Source organism: Gobio gobio (assembly GCF_949357685.1).
Source record: "Gobio gobio genome assembly, chromosome: 24".
Taxonomy (NCBI): Eukaryota; Metazoa; Chordata; class Actinopteri; order Cypriniformes; family Gobionidae; genus Gobio; species Gobio gobio.
In genome coordinates this window covers 25,299,262-25,314,261 of record NC_137120.1, presented here as the reverse complement: position 1 = coordinate 25,314,261, position 15,000 = coordinate 25,299,262, and the positions used below count along the sequence as shown (strand labels likewise).

The 15,000-nt window shown below is 39.1% G+C and overlaps 2 protein-coding genes across 5 annotated transcripts in view; one reads left to right on the top strand and one right to left on the bottom strand.

The window, feature by feature from the left end:
- Positions 1–1,996: 1,996 nt before the first annotated feature.
- On the bottom strand, positions 1,997–10,010 carry cbx6a (chromobox homolog 6a; the record flags this gene model as incomplete). The annotated part of the gene is made up of 6 exons (XM_079807689.1): positions 1,997–4,552; positions 5,030–5,986; positions 6,145–6,211; positions 6,583–6,648; positions 9,307–9,350; positions 9,942–10,010. The coding sequence occupies 6 exons, from the start codon at positions 10,008–10,010 to the stop codon at positions 4,550–4,552; spliced, it is 1,206 nt and encodes a 401-aa protein (XP_079663815.1). The 3' UTR covers positions 1,997–4,549.
- Positions 10,011–13,157: 3,147 nt separating this feature from the next.
- Positions 13,158–15,000, top strand: part of pla2g6 (phospholipase A2, group VI (cytosolic, calcium-independent)) — a 24,713-nt gene continuing 22,870 nt past the window's right edge. For 2 of the 4 annotated variants that reach the window (XM_079808643.1, XM_079808641.1), the window contains exon 1: positions 14,914–15,000. This exon is cut by the window's right edge and continues 306 nt beyond it. The gene's annotated coding sequence lies outside the window, so the exon portion shown is untranslated. Of the gene's footprint in view, positions 13,265–14,913 lie in introns of those variants that run through there. The other 2 variants (XM_079808644.1, XM_079808642.1) reach the window with 2 other exon arrangements.

The window sequence follows — 15,000 nt, the reverse complement described above, 5'->3', positions numbered from 1 at the left end:
CATTTTAACAAACAATATAATTAAGTGGGTGGCACAAAGACAGTGTCTTTAAAGTGATTTTATTAAAAGCCTCTTTCAAGAAACACAAAGCACAACAGTATGACATTTAAATGACCTGTACAATTAGGGTTCTCAAATCATGCATCCATTACATTACAATGTCATAGCAACAAGTTCATTATCACAATCAGCTTCATCAATGGCATTAACCTTACACATTACCAAAGAGATAAAATCACACTTACTTCTGTTTTGGGTTCTAAACTCTCAAACCCAAATTAGACTAGTCAAAATGAACAACAATGGCTATAAAATAAAGGCAGCACATATCATTCACTTCTACGGTACGGAAAACATTATTATTAATAATAATAATAATAAAAAATATAAAAAAAAAAACACATCAGACACTGATATTTGAGAATGTAACCTCCAGTATACCTTCATCCTTACCTTTTTAAACATAATCTCTTGTCTGTGCCGTGATGGTCCCTGGTGGCTACATCCTATATAAAACAAGCCCTATTGCATGAAATGTAGGCCACGTATTATCTTAGTGCTAAGCTACCTCTTTAGGAGAAACCATCTTGCATTGTTTCACACCATAGCAACATCTATTTTCTAACATTACGGATATAAAGGTAAACGAAGACTTGACTGTTTGTGGAACACTTTGTAGGCAAAGGTAACAACATTAAGGGGTCGAACAGAGCAGCTAAATGCAACACATGCTTCGATATTAGATATATTTCTGTACAGATGAACCGAACGTGGCGCCTTCCGTGTGGCAGCACCAGGGGTAATGTTCACAACATGAATTATTTCAGACCTGGGATAAACGTTTGACTTTGATGAACAAAAAGAACGAGTTAGACGAGTTCACAATAATGTTTGGAAGCCGGTAAACTAAAGTCATTAAAAATTTCATATGTATATACACACGCTAAAAATTATAAAAATTGTCGATATTTGTAAATCATTTTGGGAAAAACGTTTTTTAAAAAAGCCATTTTTCTAAGGTTCATTTCTCCCTAAAGGCACAGTGATAGAGTAAAAGTGCTCCATTAGAGGATGGCTATATGACTACAAGTGGAACTTAATTGTGTTCTATAATTAAATCATATAATGAGGTTTGCCTTTTGTCCTCCGGAGGAGTCTGACATTTTATCATCCTTCAGTACAACCAAGTTAGCTGCCATAAGCGGTGTGTAAACCTGTTTCTTTAGGCCTAATGTGGCAGGTTTTAATATTGCTTGCTGGACTGCCCAAAATACGCCTGTGAAAAGCTTCCCACAATTCTAAAATAATTAAGTTACACCATGACACGACTAAACCCTTTAGCTTTTAGTAAATATTAAACTTCCCTGTAAAAACTGTCATCATGTACTCAGTTTCTTGTATTTTTAAACCTTGCTTCAATGAAACATAAAAGATTATATTTAGCAGAATGTCCAAGCTGCTCTTTATGTCTTATAATGAAAGTGAATGGTGACCAAGGCTGTCAAGCAAACTTTTCTAGTATTTTTCGAGTTAGTTCACCCAAAAATGAAAATTCTGTCATGATTTACTCACTCTCATGTCGGTCCAAACCCATATGACCTTCGTTCATCTTCGGAACACAAATTAAGATATTTTTGATAAAAATTTGAGAGCTCAAACCCCCTATAGACAGCAACACAACGACCACTTTCAAGGCCCAGAAAGGTAGTAAAGACATTGTTAAAATAGTCCATATGACTGCAGTGGTTCAACCTTAATGTTATGAAAAGATGATTAAAAAAAAAAAAATCTGTGCCAGTCTCTGACGTGGTTCACGCTTCATAACATTAAGGCTGAACCACTGGAGTCACATGGACTATTTTAACAAAGTCTTTACTACCTTTCTGGGCCATGCAGTGGTAATAACGTTGCTGTCTATAGGGGGTCATAAAGCTCTCGGATTCCATCAAAAAATTCTTAATTTGTGTTCTGAAGATGAACGAAGGTCTTACGGGTTTAGAAAGACATGAGGGAGAGTAATTAATGACAGAATTTTCATTTTTGGGTGAACTACCCTTTAAAGAATTAGTCACTTTAGTCCATTCTTCACACAAAGCTACTGGATGCCTTATACAACTTGGAATACAGCACAAAAGTCATTTGTCCTTTTTTGGAGTTTTACAGCTCCTGTTCCCCATCCACTTTAATTGTATGGAAAATACCATCAACATTCTGGTACGGGTTTAGAACAACATGATGGTGAGTAAATGATGACAGAATATTCATTTTTGGATTAACTATTCCTTTAACCTTTGTAACTGCCCGTTATAACCCAAGTAAAAGTGGAGTAGATACAAGCGGTGTATCTGCTCATAGATATATACGTAGATGCTACATTCAACCGCTCCAGACAAGTCGGCGCGGCAGCCATCTTGTAACGGTCAGTGTGTCATCACAACATTGAGCATTGTGAAACCACAGATACTTAAAGGGATAGTTCACCCAAAAATGAAAATTATCCCATAATCTGCTCACCCTCAAGCCATCCTAGGTGTGTGTGACATTCTTGTTTCAGCCAAACATAATCAGAGTTACATTAAAAAAACTATCCTGGCTCTTCCTAGCTTTATGGGAGTGAATGGTACCATAGATTTTGATGCCCCCAAAAAATGCATCCATCCATCATAAAAGTAATCCATACGACTCCAGGCGGTTAATAAAGGCCTTCTGAAGTGAAGCAATGTTTTTTTGTAATAAAAAATATCCATATTTAAAACTTTATAAACTATAATCACTGTCTTCCGGTAATGGCCACACGCACGTTCACAAGAGAGTCTAGTTTCGGTGGAAGAGTGACCTCTGACCTCCGACGCATGACGTAGGATGTAGGAGTAGCGTAAGCTAGGTGAGAGTAGATGCCTCTCCTCGTTCAAACAAATAGGGCCGGGGAACAAATTCAAGTTCCTCCCAACATTTTTCTTTAAAAAAAAAAATCTCGTTTTAGACTTCTAATTCATGACCGGTGTTTTGTTTTGCTATATCCTCTACACTTCCGCGTTCGCCAATACGCCATGCGCCGGGTCAGAGGTCACTCTTCTGTCGAAACTCGTCTCGCATACGGCCATTCCGGGAAGCCAGTAATTATAGTTGTAAATATGCGCATGGAAAAATGCATGGCTTCGCTTCAGAAGGCCTTTATTAACCATTCTCATGTTTGTTTGTGTTTTTAGCATTAACTCATTATTAGAGGTTTTTACTATAGTACCTTATGGTAACTTTTTAATGTCATGTTAGCTGACACCTCCGTCTTGTAATGTGTTAGCTTAGCAAAACCATATGCTGAAATCTATTGCAGATGTAAATATTCATACATGCGTCACACTACGTTTGCAGATGCTCAGTCAACTTTCTCTCGAATCGTCACGGACCGGTTTCGGACCGTTCCAATATGGCGGACGGCTTACGTATAGCGGCACATAGAAACAGCCGCTAATGTGGCTATATGTATATATATCTATGTATCTGCTACCAATGCACAGATAACGTTCTCAAAACTAGATAGATATTATTGGACCAATAACAATACCGGTACAGACACATCCCAAGCATCTACTAACTAAACAAGCTAGCTTTATCCCAGGTCTGTATTGGCAATTCTAGCACCTGGTTGGACCTGCAGACAAGCTCAAGTGACCAACGACATGCAGTCACCAGCATAACACTCACAATAAACATGGTCCCGGACTGTAACGTTTCAGAGTGCGAAAGGCAATTTGCCTTTTCATCAATCAAGGCAATCTGTTATATTTGGTAGGTTTGTGACCCACTTACTCTAAAAGTCTCTAAAATGGTATTTGAACTCCTTCAATCAAGTTCTGAGAGAAGTTACCTCTGGTTACCAACCCCCAAAATACAGTAACTATTACATGAAACACAAACTATTGTAGTCAGAAGGCAAATATGAGAAGGTACTTCTCCAATAAGGAAAGTGGGTTGTTGAGTATGTAGAAGGTTTAACGTAGTACCACACTTTAGATGCAGTCCTCAGCATTCACACTTGAGTCAGTTTAGAGTCTCGGCAGACATCTGGATCAAAGCGTTCAAGCGGAAGGAAATAACTTAACTGTCCTCAGGATTTCGCAGCTTGGTGTATATAAATACAGTCACGTCTACGCCCGGGTGATCTAGTGAGCGCCACGATGACTTGGGTTCTTCATGAGCAATGGTTCTTCGTTAGCAAAGGAGACAGTTGGCGATGGGTTGGATGCCTAAATGGGCATATTGCCACAATAAGTGTTATCTAACAAGTGCGTGTGTGGATACACAATCTTCACCCACACTGGCTGAACTTCCAAAGGAGGAGTGTTTGTTATTCTAATAACAAAGCACCTCAAAAGATAAAAAAAATTCTTGGTACAACATCTCGAGTCCAAGAAAGCTGTTGAGATCAACATTTCTTGGGTGGATTCTGAACTTTAGGTCTGGAGATATGGGAATGGCGGTCTCTACAGCACTGGTGGTGACAAGACAAGGTGCAATTACTGGGCAAAAAGGCTGTGGAAAGACAGGATCACTGGGGAAAAAAAAGAGGGGGAAGAAAGGCATGAAGTACTACAAAACCATCATAACATGCTGTTTAAAAAGTATAGGTCAAGGGAAGCAACCCTGCCTTTAAAATTACATCAATACATCTCAATTTCACCAAAAATACATTTTAATTTCATTAACGGCAACTATTTTAGGGTGCGTTAATATCATTATGGCAAGTTCTTATGGGGTTAAGTGGGCAGATATTTTGGCTGGGGGCATTTAGGGGGAACTTTCAAGAGGCAGCTGTGGTGGGAGAGGGTGGGTTGTCAGCTTGGCAAGGGGAGGGGGGTTCAGAACCCGCTCCAGAATGGCAGAATTCCTTGATGGTGACTGTGAGAAGGTTTGTGGTGACGTCAGTCACGACTACATTGGCACAGCCCATTTCAGGGTGCCAATCGGGGTCCCCCTCTTTTGGCACCCTATTTTCCTCAAGAAGTGGGGCAGTAGTGCGGTCACTAACCTGGCTGACCGTGGCTTGACCCGGCTGGGTTCGTTGTCGAAGTTTCCGTTTTCCGCCCCGAGAGCCCTGGTCTTCGTCTTCAAGAGAGGATGATGGGGAGGACGAATAGGAGGGAGAGGAAGGGAGGAATGGCGCCGGGCTGGACTTTGGATGAGGTTGGGAGGCATCTTGGGAACAGGATGAGGCTGGGGAGCACAGTTTAGTTGAAGTAGGAGCTTCAGGTTGAGTCAGTTGTTTCTGAGATGAAGGGGAACTGCCGTTAGACCCACTGGAGCTGGATGGAGAAGGTGGCGGCTGGTACTGACACTTCTGCCCATTTGCAGAGGAACCTCTTCGATTGGCTCCAGTGTTGGACCCTTCATTGGCCATGGAGGACAATTGCCCACAGGGGTGAAGCCCGAATGGCTGGCCGTACATTGGGAAGCCCAACATCTTCATAGGATGCTGGAATGGCCTATAAGGCATGTCCCCATGCTTTTTCCCAATGATGCGATTTCGGGATGGGATTTTCGCCCGCCCCACAGAAGACTGCGGTGACCTTCTACTGGCAGCTCCACCATTTTCAGATTTGTCAATGACCTTCAGGTTCAAGATTATGCGTCCCCGCTTAACCTCCCGAGGTTTGACCCTACGGTTGAGAATGCGGACAGTTTCGGAGAATGGAGAGATGGGAGGACGGGATGAAGATGTGGATCTTGTGGGATCGGCCAGAGGGTCGGTTCGTGGCAAAGGCCGTCGAGACATTCTATGACAACGATGGATGTCTTTCTTCAGTTTATGAGCAGCAGCGAGAGAGTGTACTCTGGGGGTAGGAGCGGTAGAGTAGGAAGAGGATGATGAGGGCTGAGGAGCAGCTGAACTTGCAGAAGAGGAAGAGGTGGGAGGCTTTGCAGTGGTGCAGGGTGGAGTGCGTCGGGTAATTGAGCTCCGAGGTCTATCACCAGCCTGTGCCCGTGCCTAGACAGGCGAAAAGCAAATGTGACTGAGAGGTACTAAAGCTTCAAACAAGAAGTTTATTTTAAGTTTTGAAACACTCAAGGCATAAACTTGTATTAAAACATTTAAAATGTAAAAAAAGGGATAGATTTCTAAGAGGGTTTTAAGAAAACTCAAACCTTTAGTACAAAGTTTTTTGGTTTCGGTCCACGTTTCTTTGGGCCATAAAGTTCCTGCTCCCGCTCCCTATGAAATGTAGGACAGCACCATTTAAGCCAAGGAAAATATGACATCACTTTAGTGTCAAGCCTAAACCATAACAATCAAAATGAAAGCCATTGAAGCATAATACAAGTCTTCTTTGTTTAAAAAGTCATCATAGAGGGAAGTTCCCAGTCTAACTGGCAGCAAAAAGCTTGAAAAAGTTAAGCAAGAGAAGAAAAATAATAAAAGTAAACAATCGTTTCCTGGCTCTTACATTGAAAATATGAACTGTTGGGACATACACACTGTCAATGTAATAAATATTGTTGTTCGTTACATTTTTATAACTTTATTTACTTTCATTTTGGAATTTAAGTTAAGAGGTAAAGGCAAAGTCTTTAAGTGACACTCACTTTTGCTCAAAGCCCGTGATGAGTCGATCATCCAGGATGTTCTCCTCTGGTTCCCATGTGCTGTGTCTGTATTACAAAAAAATTTGATTCTTTAAAATGGTAATGGGTACAAGGTTTATAGGCTCCCATCAAGATTTCAGTTTAAAAAAACAGATATACTTAATAGAGATGCACTGATGCTAAATTTCTCTGCCGATAACGAAAACCGATTATTCAGAATGATATCTGATGTGGTGCCAATTAGGGGTGTGCCATATCATACCGTCCACGATAATACCGGTATAAATTTGTACATGATAAAAAAAGTGTCATATCGCGATATCAATGATATTGCGACGCGATGGCGTACGGCGCATTTACGTTCCCTAGCACGCACAACAACAGCACCTGTCAGAGTATACACGAAGAGCAGCATGTCAGACTCCGATAACGACTTAGTACTTAAAAAGGGAACTACTTGGTTACAAGAGGTCAGCCCTCTTGACAACTGACTAAACATTGACAACTTAAAGCTGCTACTGATGTTTGCAGCGCAATATTTGACCGGTAGGGTAACATTGACAGTTATTTTCGTCAGTTACGGCTCGTTAGATCTAGCATTCTGCCTTCTTTGAATCAGACACAGAGATAAAGTAGTGCGTAAGATTACATTTATTTGAATTAATGGATTATAGCATTTATTTGGATTAATTATCGAGAGAGAGAGAGAGAGAGAGAGAGAGAGAGAGAGAGAGAGAGAGAGAGAGAGAGAGAGAGAGAGAGAGAGAGAGAGAGAGAGAGAGAGAGAGAGAGAGAGAGAGAGAGAGAGAGAGAGAGAGAGAGAGAGAGAGAGAGAGAGAGAGAGATTCGTACATGTGTGACTGCATCTGTTCAGCATCTGTCATAACGAAGATGTGCGTTTATTACTGAAAAATTGCGATGTAAACCTATCGTTATTGTCGCGTTAACTTGCCTTAAATTCAAGAGAGATTTTCTTCACACACAGTATGGGTAGCAGTCAATGTTCCCTCTAAGCTGCGCGCGTGCGCAGCTGCGCACTTGTGATGCCGCGGCCGCGCAGAAAGAATAAAATGCCGCGCAGACGATAAACTCTAAACACCAAAGTAACACACATCAGTTTAAATACATGCGTGTGTGGTTTGGGTTTCAGGGATGTTTAGATAACTATAAAAGAGTTCACATGTTCCTTTGAATATATTTAGCTATTAGATCTATTTAATTACTTTTTTAAACAAATTGAAGCATTTAAACTGATATAATATACTATCAATTTAAATACTTCCATTAGTTTTTATATTATATTATAGGCTATTATAATTGTATTATAGTGTAAGCCTAATAAAGAATCGATCTCACAAGGGGATTGTTTAGGGATCCTTGCCATTAAAAAGTTTGACAACCCCTGATATAGAAAATCTTGGAAATTCATAAGCAATAAACAAACATTTAATATAGATGGTTTAATGCTGCCTTTCGCCAATAAATGACTTTACAAAAACACATTAAGAACCATCTCAGTGTAACTGCTTATTTTTTTTTCATATTATATTATAAAGAATTTAACTGTCCTGGGGGGGATTTTAATAGTATTTCTTGGTAAAGAAGACTACAGTTAACATCACTGTAAAATGTGCTTAATTTAGTGACTTATGAATTATTTTTTTATTTAATATATCACTAAGTTACATCAATGGTTAAATAAAATAGAAATGGCACATTAAAGTTAAAAGTTATTGAAACTACTTTTTTTATGTGCGTTTGTACAGATAAAGAATGTTTTTGCTCAGGTAACCAAAATGTCCGCCCAATAGAGAAAAGTTTTGCTCAGCGAGAAAAGAAATTAGAGGGAACATTGTTTGCAGTCTGAACACGTTTTTCCACCCCCTTTTGATTGATAGGATATAAACGGCCCTGATCGGTCGAAAGAGAAAATAAGTGCTTTTATCTCTCATATTTATATCAGGGTTTTTTTCCTTGTTATCATTTAAATCAAGTTAATTTTTTGTATAAGTTATTTTATTATATATAGCTCTCACTTTACATAAATGCTTTATAATTTAAACAAATAAAACATTAACTTAAAGCCACAATATGTAATTTTTCGCCGCTAGAGGTCACTTATTCAAAACAAAGGCGTAGCTTGATGACGTCTTGGCAGACGAAAGCTTCCGCTCATGTGTATGTGGGGTAACGCAGCGCTGTTTTATCATATTAGAGACACTTGAGTGTGTTGAAAGTTATGTTATAATGCTACTCTGTGCTGGTTAAAATAGCTTATTTCTCTGATTTAAACATTCTTGGAAACATCTGGGATAACGCAAGTACACAAGCCAACAAAATATATAACATTGTTCTAGTGGTTTTTAGAAATTTTAATCCAAAATTCTTGCATATTGTGCCTTTAAAATAGTTTCAAATATAGTACATCATGTCAGAACACAACACTACTTGAACTTTCAGCTACCCAAATGCACTTCTGCAATGATAAGGCCTATTTCACAATGTGTGCAAAAGTGTCATGCAGTAACAGGCACACAAACTCTTTAATTAAATCAGAATTAATTCACATGATTTAAACCATTGGGTCAATTTGTTGTAGTTTACGTACCGTCAAAATGTAAATGTAATGTTCCCCAAACAACAGAAAAGGTTAAATTGCAGTTTGCAACTCTGAAACTAACAACATCAAATACTATGTGAAAATATTATATATTTTACACTTACTTTATAGCCCAACCTTTCCATTTAACCAGGTACTCGATTCGACTCTGCGAAGAGAAAGACAGCAGAAAATCCTCTTTATTTAACACCAACGAAGCAATGCATGCTCTATTTCAACTTCATGCCCAATTATTTAATTTATGGGGCTCAGTAAAGTGTGTTTAAATATAGCCTAATACAGCACAACCAACACTTTAAACCATGTGGCATGACACCGTGCAGTATTTAAACTACTCGATCCTCTGCATTGTTGAGATCTTTGTATCTTGGGTCAGCCAGCATGCATTGATTTAGTCATGGACTTATGCCAGACACTTTGTCCCTTTTTAGCCCCCTCTTGCTGCTCTTTTAGCGGGCTGTTGTCAGCTCGACCTCAGCACAACCCAATTTTACAACACAAACTCAAGTTGCATATCCAAATGTCCCACATTTGACTTGTTATTTCCAATCTGCCAATGCAAATAAATGCCCTGGGTCGCTAAATAGGGAAACATCTGCAAGTAGGCCTCCCCCTCTTGTCATTGCAGGCGCCTTGAAGCTCCGCATCGCGAGACAAACGAAAGACGACCCTCTCTGTGTACTTTACGTCGTAAAAAAAACACCCACCGCACCCCTAAACCTCATTCTTTCTTACTTACTTTCCTAACGCGGCTTTTCAGGATGGCTTCCGCTGCGAAAACCCGGTCTCCTGACGCCGACTGCTCCATCTTTTCGGTGCGCGCGCTCCAGACGGCTCTGTCTCGCGGCTCTACACTTTACAAATCTGTGACAGCAACAAACCCCCGCGCTGTCACGTGATCCGGGTCAACTAGCCCCGGTAGTCCTGGAAACGGCGCGGGATTAGATTAGTACATTTCCCCATTATATATTTCTTGATATTTATGATAAATTATTAAACTCGCAATTTTTAAACCGTCAAAATCCCATTCGTTGGTATTCTATATCACAATAACAGTGTTTAATTAAAGTCACCATAAAATAAAAATGGACCATTCTTTTTTTATAAATAACTTATCTTAACTTCCCCTCCCCACTTGCACCGATGTCTTTTTTCTTTGAGAAGCCGTTTTAATAAATAATATTGGATGACCTGTAATTTTCATCGATAAAATTCAGATATTACTGGACCTAAAACCTGTACACAGAATCTATTGGAATACAATTTGCTTTTAGAAGGATGTGCTGTGTTACTTCATCCTCTACAGTTAAAGACCAAGAGTGTTATATTAGACAGCAACTTTTCTTTCAAAAATCATATTTAAATGTAAAAAAAAACAAAAAACAGCCTTCTTCCACCTCAGAAACACAGCTAAACTACGGGACATATTTTCCATACATAAGAGGATGGCTTGGGTTGGAGGATGAGTAAATTAATTTTCTTTCTTCTTTTTTTTTGTGAACTACCCTTGTCATATTGCTTTTTATATTTTGTGAATAAATACAATGAATGGCCTACATACCAATCAGGCATAACATTATGACCACTGACAGGTGAAGTGAATAACACTGATTATCTCTTCATCACGGCACCTGTTAGTGGGTGGGATATATTAGGCAGCAAGTGAGCATTTTGTCCTCAAAGTTGATGTGTTAGAAGCAGGAAAAATGGACAAGAGTAAGGATTTGAGCGAGTTTGACAAAGGCCAACTGTGTGACTGTGTCAGAGCATCTCCAAAACTGCAACATTGGTGAACCGACAACAGGGTCATGGGCAGCCAAGGTTCATTGATGCACGTGGGGAGCAAAGGCTGGCCCATGTGATCCGATCAAACAGACGAGCTACTGTAGCTCAAATTGCTCAAAAAGATAATGCTGGATAGAAATGTGTCAGAATACACAGTGCATCGCAGTTTGTTGCGTATGGGGCTGCAACAGTGGGCACGTGCGCATCAGAACTGGACCTCGGAGCAATGGTAGAAGGTGGCCTGGGCTGATGAATCATGTTTTCTTTTACATCATGTGGATGACCGGGTGCGTGTGCGTCGCTTACTTGGGGAACACATGGCACCAGGATGCACTATGGGAAGAAGGCAAGCCAGGGGAGCAAGTGTGATGCTTTGGGAAATGTTCTGCTGGGAAACCTTGGGTCCTGTCATCCATGTGGATGTTAGTTTTTACCTGCAAACCATGTGCACCCTTTCATGGAAACGGTATTCCCTGGTGGCTGTGGCCTCTTTCAGCAGGATAATGCACCCTGCCACAAAGCAAAAATGGTTTAGGAATGGTTTGAGGCGCACAAGAACGAGTTTGAGGTGTTGACTTGGCCTCCAAATTCCCCAGATCTCAGTCCAATCGAGCATCTGTGGGATGTGCTGAACAAACAAGTCCGATCCATGGAGGCCCCACCTCGCAACTTACTGGACTTAAAGGATCTGCTGCTAACATCTTGGTGCCAGATACACAGCAACTTCAGGGGTCCATGCCTCGATGGGTCAGGGCTGTTTTGGCAGCAACACAATATTAGGAAATAATATTGTGTCATAGTGTTATGCCTGATTGGTATGTTATGTAGGCTTATACAATGGTCTACAACCAGAGGTCAGCCCTACAGGTAAGGTGAAATGTACTAGATTACTGTAATGCAGTACTAGCTGGTTGTCCTGCATCCTCAATAAACAAGCTACAATTAGTCTAAAATGCATCTGAGTTCTTACTAGGCCAAGAAATGATGATCATATAACACCAATTTTATCATCTCTACACTGGTTACCTATTAAATTCTGTATTGATTACAAAGTATTGACCTATAAGGCCCTAAACGGTTTATCTCCTGTGTATTTAACCAATCTTCTATCGGCCTATAATCCATCACGATCTTTAAGGTCACTAAACTCTGGACTTTTGGTTGTAGGATATCTAAGAAGAATATCTAAGTCCACTAAAGGAGGGAGAGCGTTTTTGTATTTGGCTCCTAAACTCTGAAATAGCCTCCCTGATAATGTTCGGGGCTCAGAGTTAGACTCACTCTCCCAGAGTCCCCGTTTAAATCTAGATTAAAGACACATCTCTTTAGCCAAGCATTCACATACATATCTTGTACTCCATTTATATCAGATCAAATGCACATGATCATCTTTTGCTGGAAATATTATGAACAGCAGCTATGCTAATTACTCAGACAGCAACATAGAGTCAACCAGATCCGGCCCACATCTGGTACATGTAGATTCTACATGTACCAGATGTGGGCTGGATCTGGGCAGACACCATGTTGCTGTCTGGGATATTTTCCATTTGCTTTTCAGTTTCTGATTACGCCAGCTCCAGTTTGGATCCAGACGCCAACTCTGAATCAACATACAAAACTGGCAAATTTTCTATATAATGTATCATTATGATCACAACTTGTAATAATTGTAAAAACAAAAATCATTGTTTCTGCCTAAATGAATACATGTTAGCAAACTGCATGAGTTGTATTATCCTAGAACTGTACATTTGAGGACATATGGACATTACTTTTACACATTTACTTCTGATATAACAAATTACTCTAAAACGTAACGTAGAAACATATGCATTTCTGTACAGCTGCTTTGAAACGTTATGTATTGTGACTATACAAATAAATGTGAATTGAATTGAAATGAATTGAATAATTTTGCAACTTTGGTTGGAGCAGACCAAAAACTTTTTACGTTTTTATATTTAAACTGCTTGCTTACAGGACTTTTAAATTAAGGGCTGTTTGATTATTTACTCGTTCATATAGCCCTTTTAAACATTTAAAGTGCGTGAATCCTAAAGGAGTGCTTTTTCTCGAAGAAAACGCCCCCTCACCCTCATTGGCTCGAATCGCGGTTGCGCAATGGAAACTTGTATGCTTATTGGCTCTTGCGTCTGTCAGACAATCTCACACAAGGTTGGTTGTCATGTAGTGATTGTTGATGTCCTATCAAAAGTCAGCGGTCTTCTGAGTCTGTACATCAATAACCGTACGGGATAATGAAATAGCGCAAAGGTAAGGCGTTAAGGGAGGGTTACGGTGTAATATATGATTAAGAGGTTTTATATTTCAGTGAGAATTAAAGCACACTTGTGGCATCGAGGGCTGACTGTCGGTGTGGCTCTGATCAAAGTCGCGTGCACGGATGACAGTCATCTATTGTTTTTGACTGTTAAACTGGTTTGTGGCAGGCAGAGTTTTGATAAGCAAGTTTTGTTTTTTGTCAGTTGCTACTGATTGTGATAAGCCAACGATTAAAATGCGAGCTTTCAAATGCCAACTGAGTAACTTAGGTGACAGTTTCGGTTGTGAGATGAATGTAACGTTGACTGCACGCACAGAAACCATTCGTCTGTTATCCCACCTTATCAAACCAGTCAACTATAGAACATTTACAGCTAATGCAGATGTTCCTGCGGATGGCGGTGGTTGCAGTTTTAGTCAACACTAACCTTGTTTCTTTTAGCTTTTAGCTTTAGTGACGTTGCTGCAGTTTTTATTTTTTTTAAAGACCTGAAACTGAAACGATGTCCTAGTTACTCCCCGTTCACACGTATACAAGTGTACAGTTTATGACGTAATTTTATTGTAATTATGGAATTTAATACTATTTTAAGGATTTTAACTTAAAAAAAAAAAAAAAAAACTGTATTATTAATCTTTACATGTTAATTAAACAGGGCAGATTCTGTAATATGAATGAAAGAAAAATAAAAACAACAAGGAAATTTAATATGGTATAATGTATGATATAAGATAAATATAAAGTAAACTGTGCAGATTCTTTATATAAACCATATATATATATATATATATATATATATATATATATATATATATATATATATATATATATATATATATATATACCTGCACACATACAGTGAAAAGAACAAATATGTGAACCACTTGCAGAATCTGTGAAAAGGTGAATAATTTTAACTAAATAAAAGAGATCATAGAAAATGCATGTTATTTTTTTATTTAGTACTGTCCTGAATACGAAATTTTACATAATAAAATGTTTACAAGAATAGCTGAATTTATTAAAATAACCCCATCCAAAAGTTTATGATCCATTGATTCTCGTTCCCTGGAAGATCCACGCCTGTTTTTTGTTTTTTTTGTGACGGTTGTTCATGAATCCCTTGTTTGTCTTGAGCAGTTAAACTGCCCAATGTTCTTCAGACAAATCCTCCAGGTCCTGCACATTCTTCAGTTTTCCAGCATCTTTTGCCAATTTTAACCCTTTCCAGCAGGGACTGTATGATTCTGAGATCCATCTTTTCACACTGAGGACAATTGAGTGACTCAAACACAACTATTAAAAAAAAGTTCAAACATTCACTGATGCTCCAGAAGGAAACACAATGCATTAAAAGCCGGGGGTGAAAACTTTTGAGCAGGATGAAGATGCCCAAATGTTTCTTATTTTGTTTAAATATCTTTTTTATTTTATTTAGTACTGCCCTTCAGAAGCAACAGAAGATGTTTGCATGTTTCCCAGAAGACAAATTGAGTACAATTTACCTTGATCTTCAAATTCAATACGTTTTCACCCCCCAGCTCTTAATGCATCACGTTTCCTTCTGAAGCGTCAGTGAATGTTTCAACCTTTTATTAACAGTAATCTCAAATGACTTGTGAAAAAGCGTGTGAAAAAATACACAATATTCAGCGTTATCACAAAATGCACAAGTGAGATAAACCTGACCATTTTTAAATCCAACCTCCGTATCACTCAAAAATCG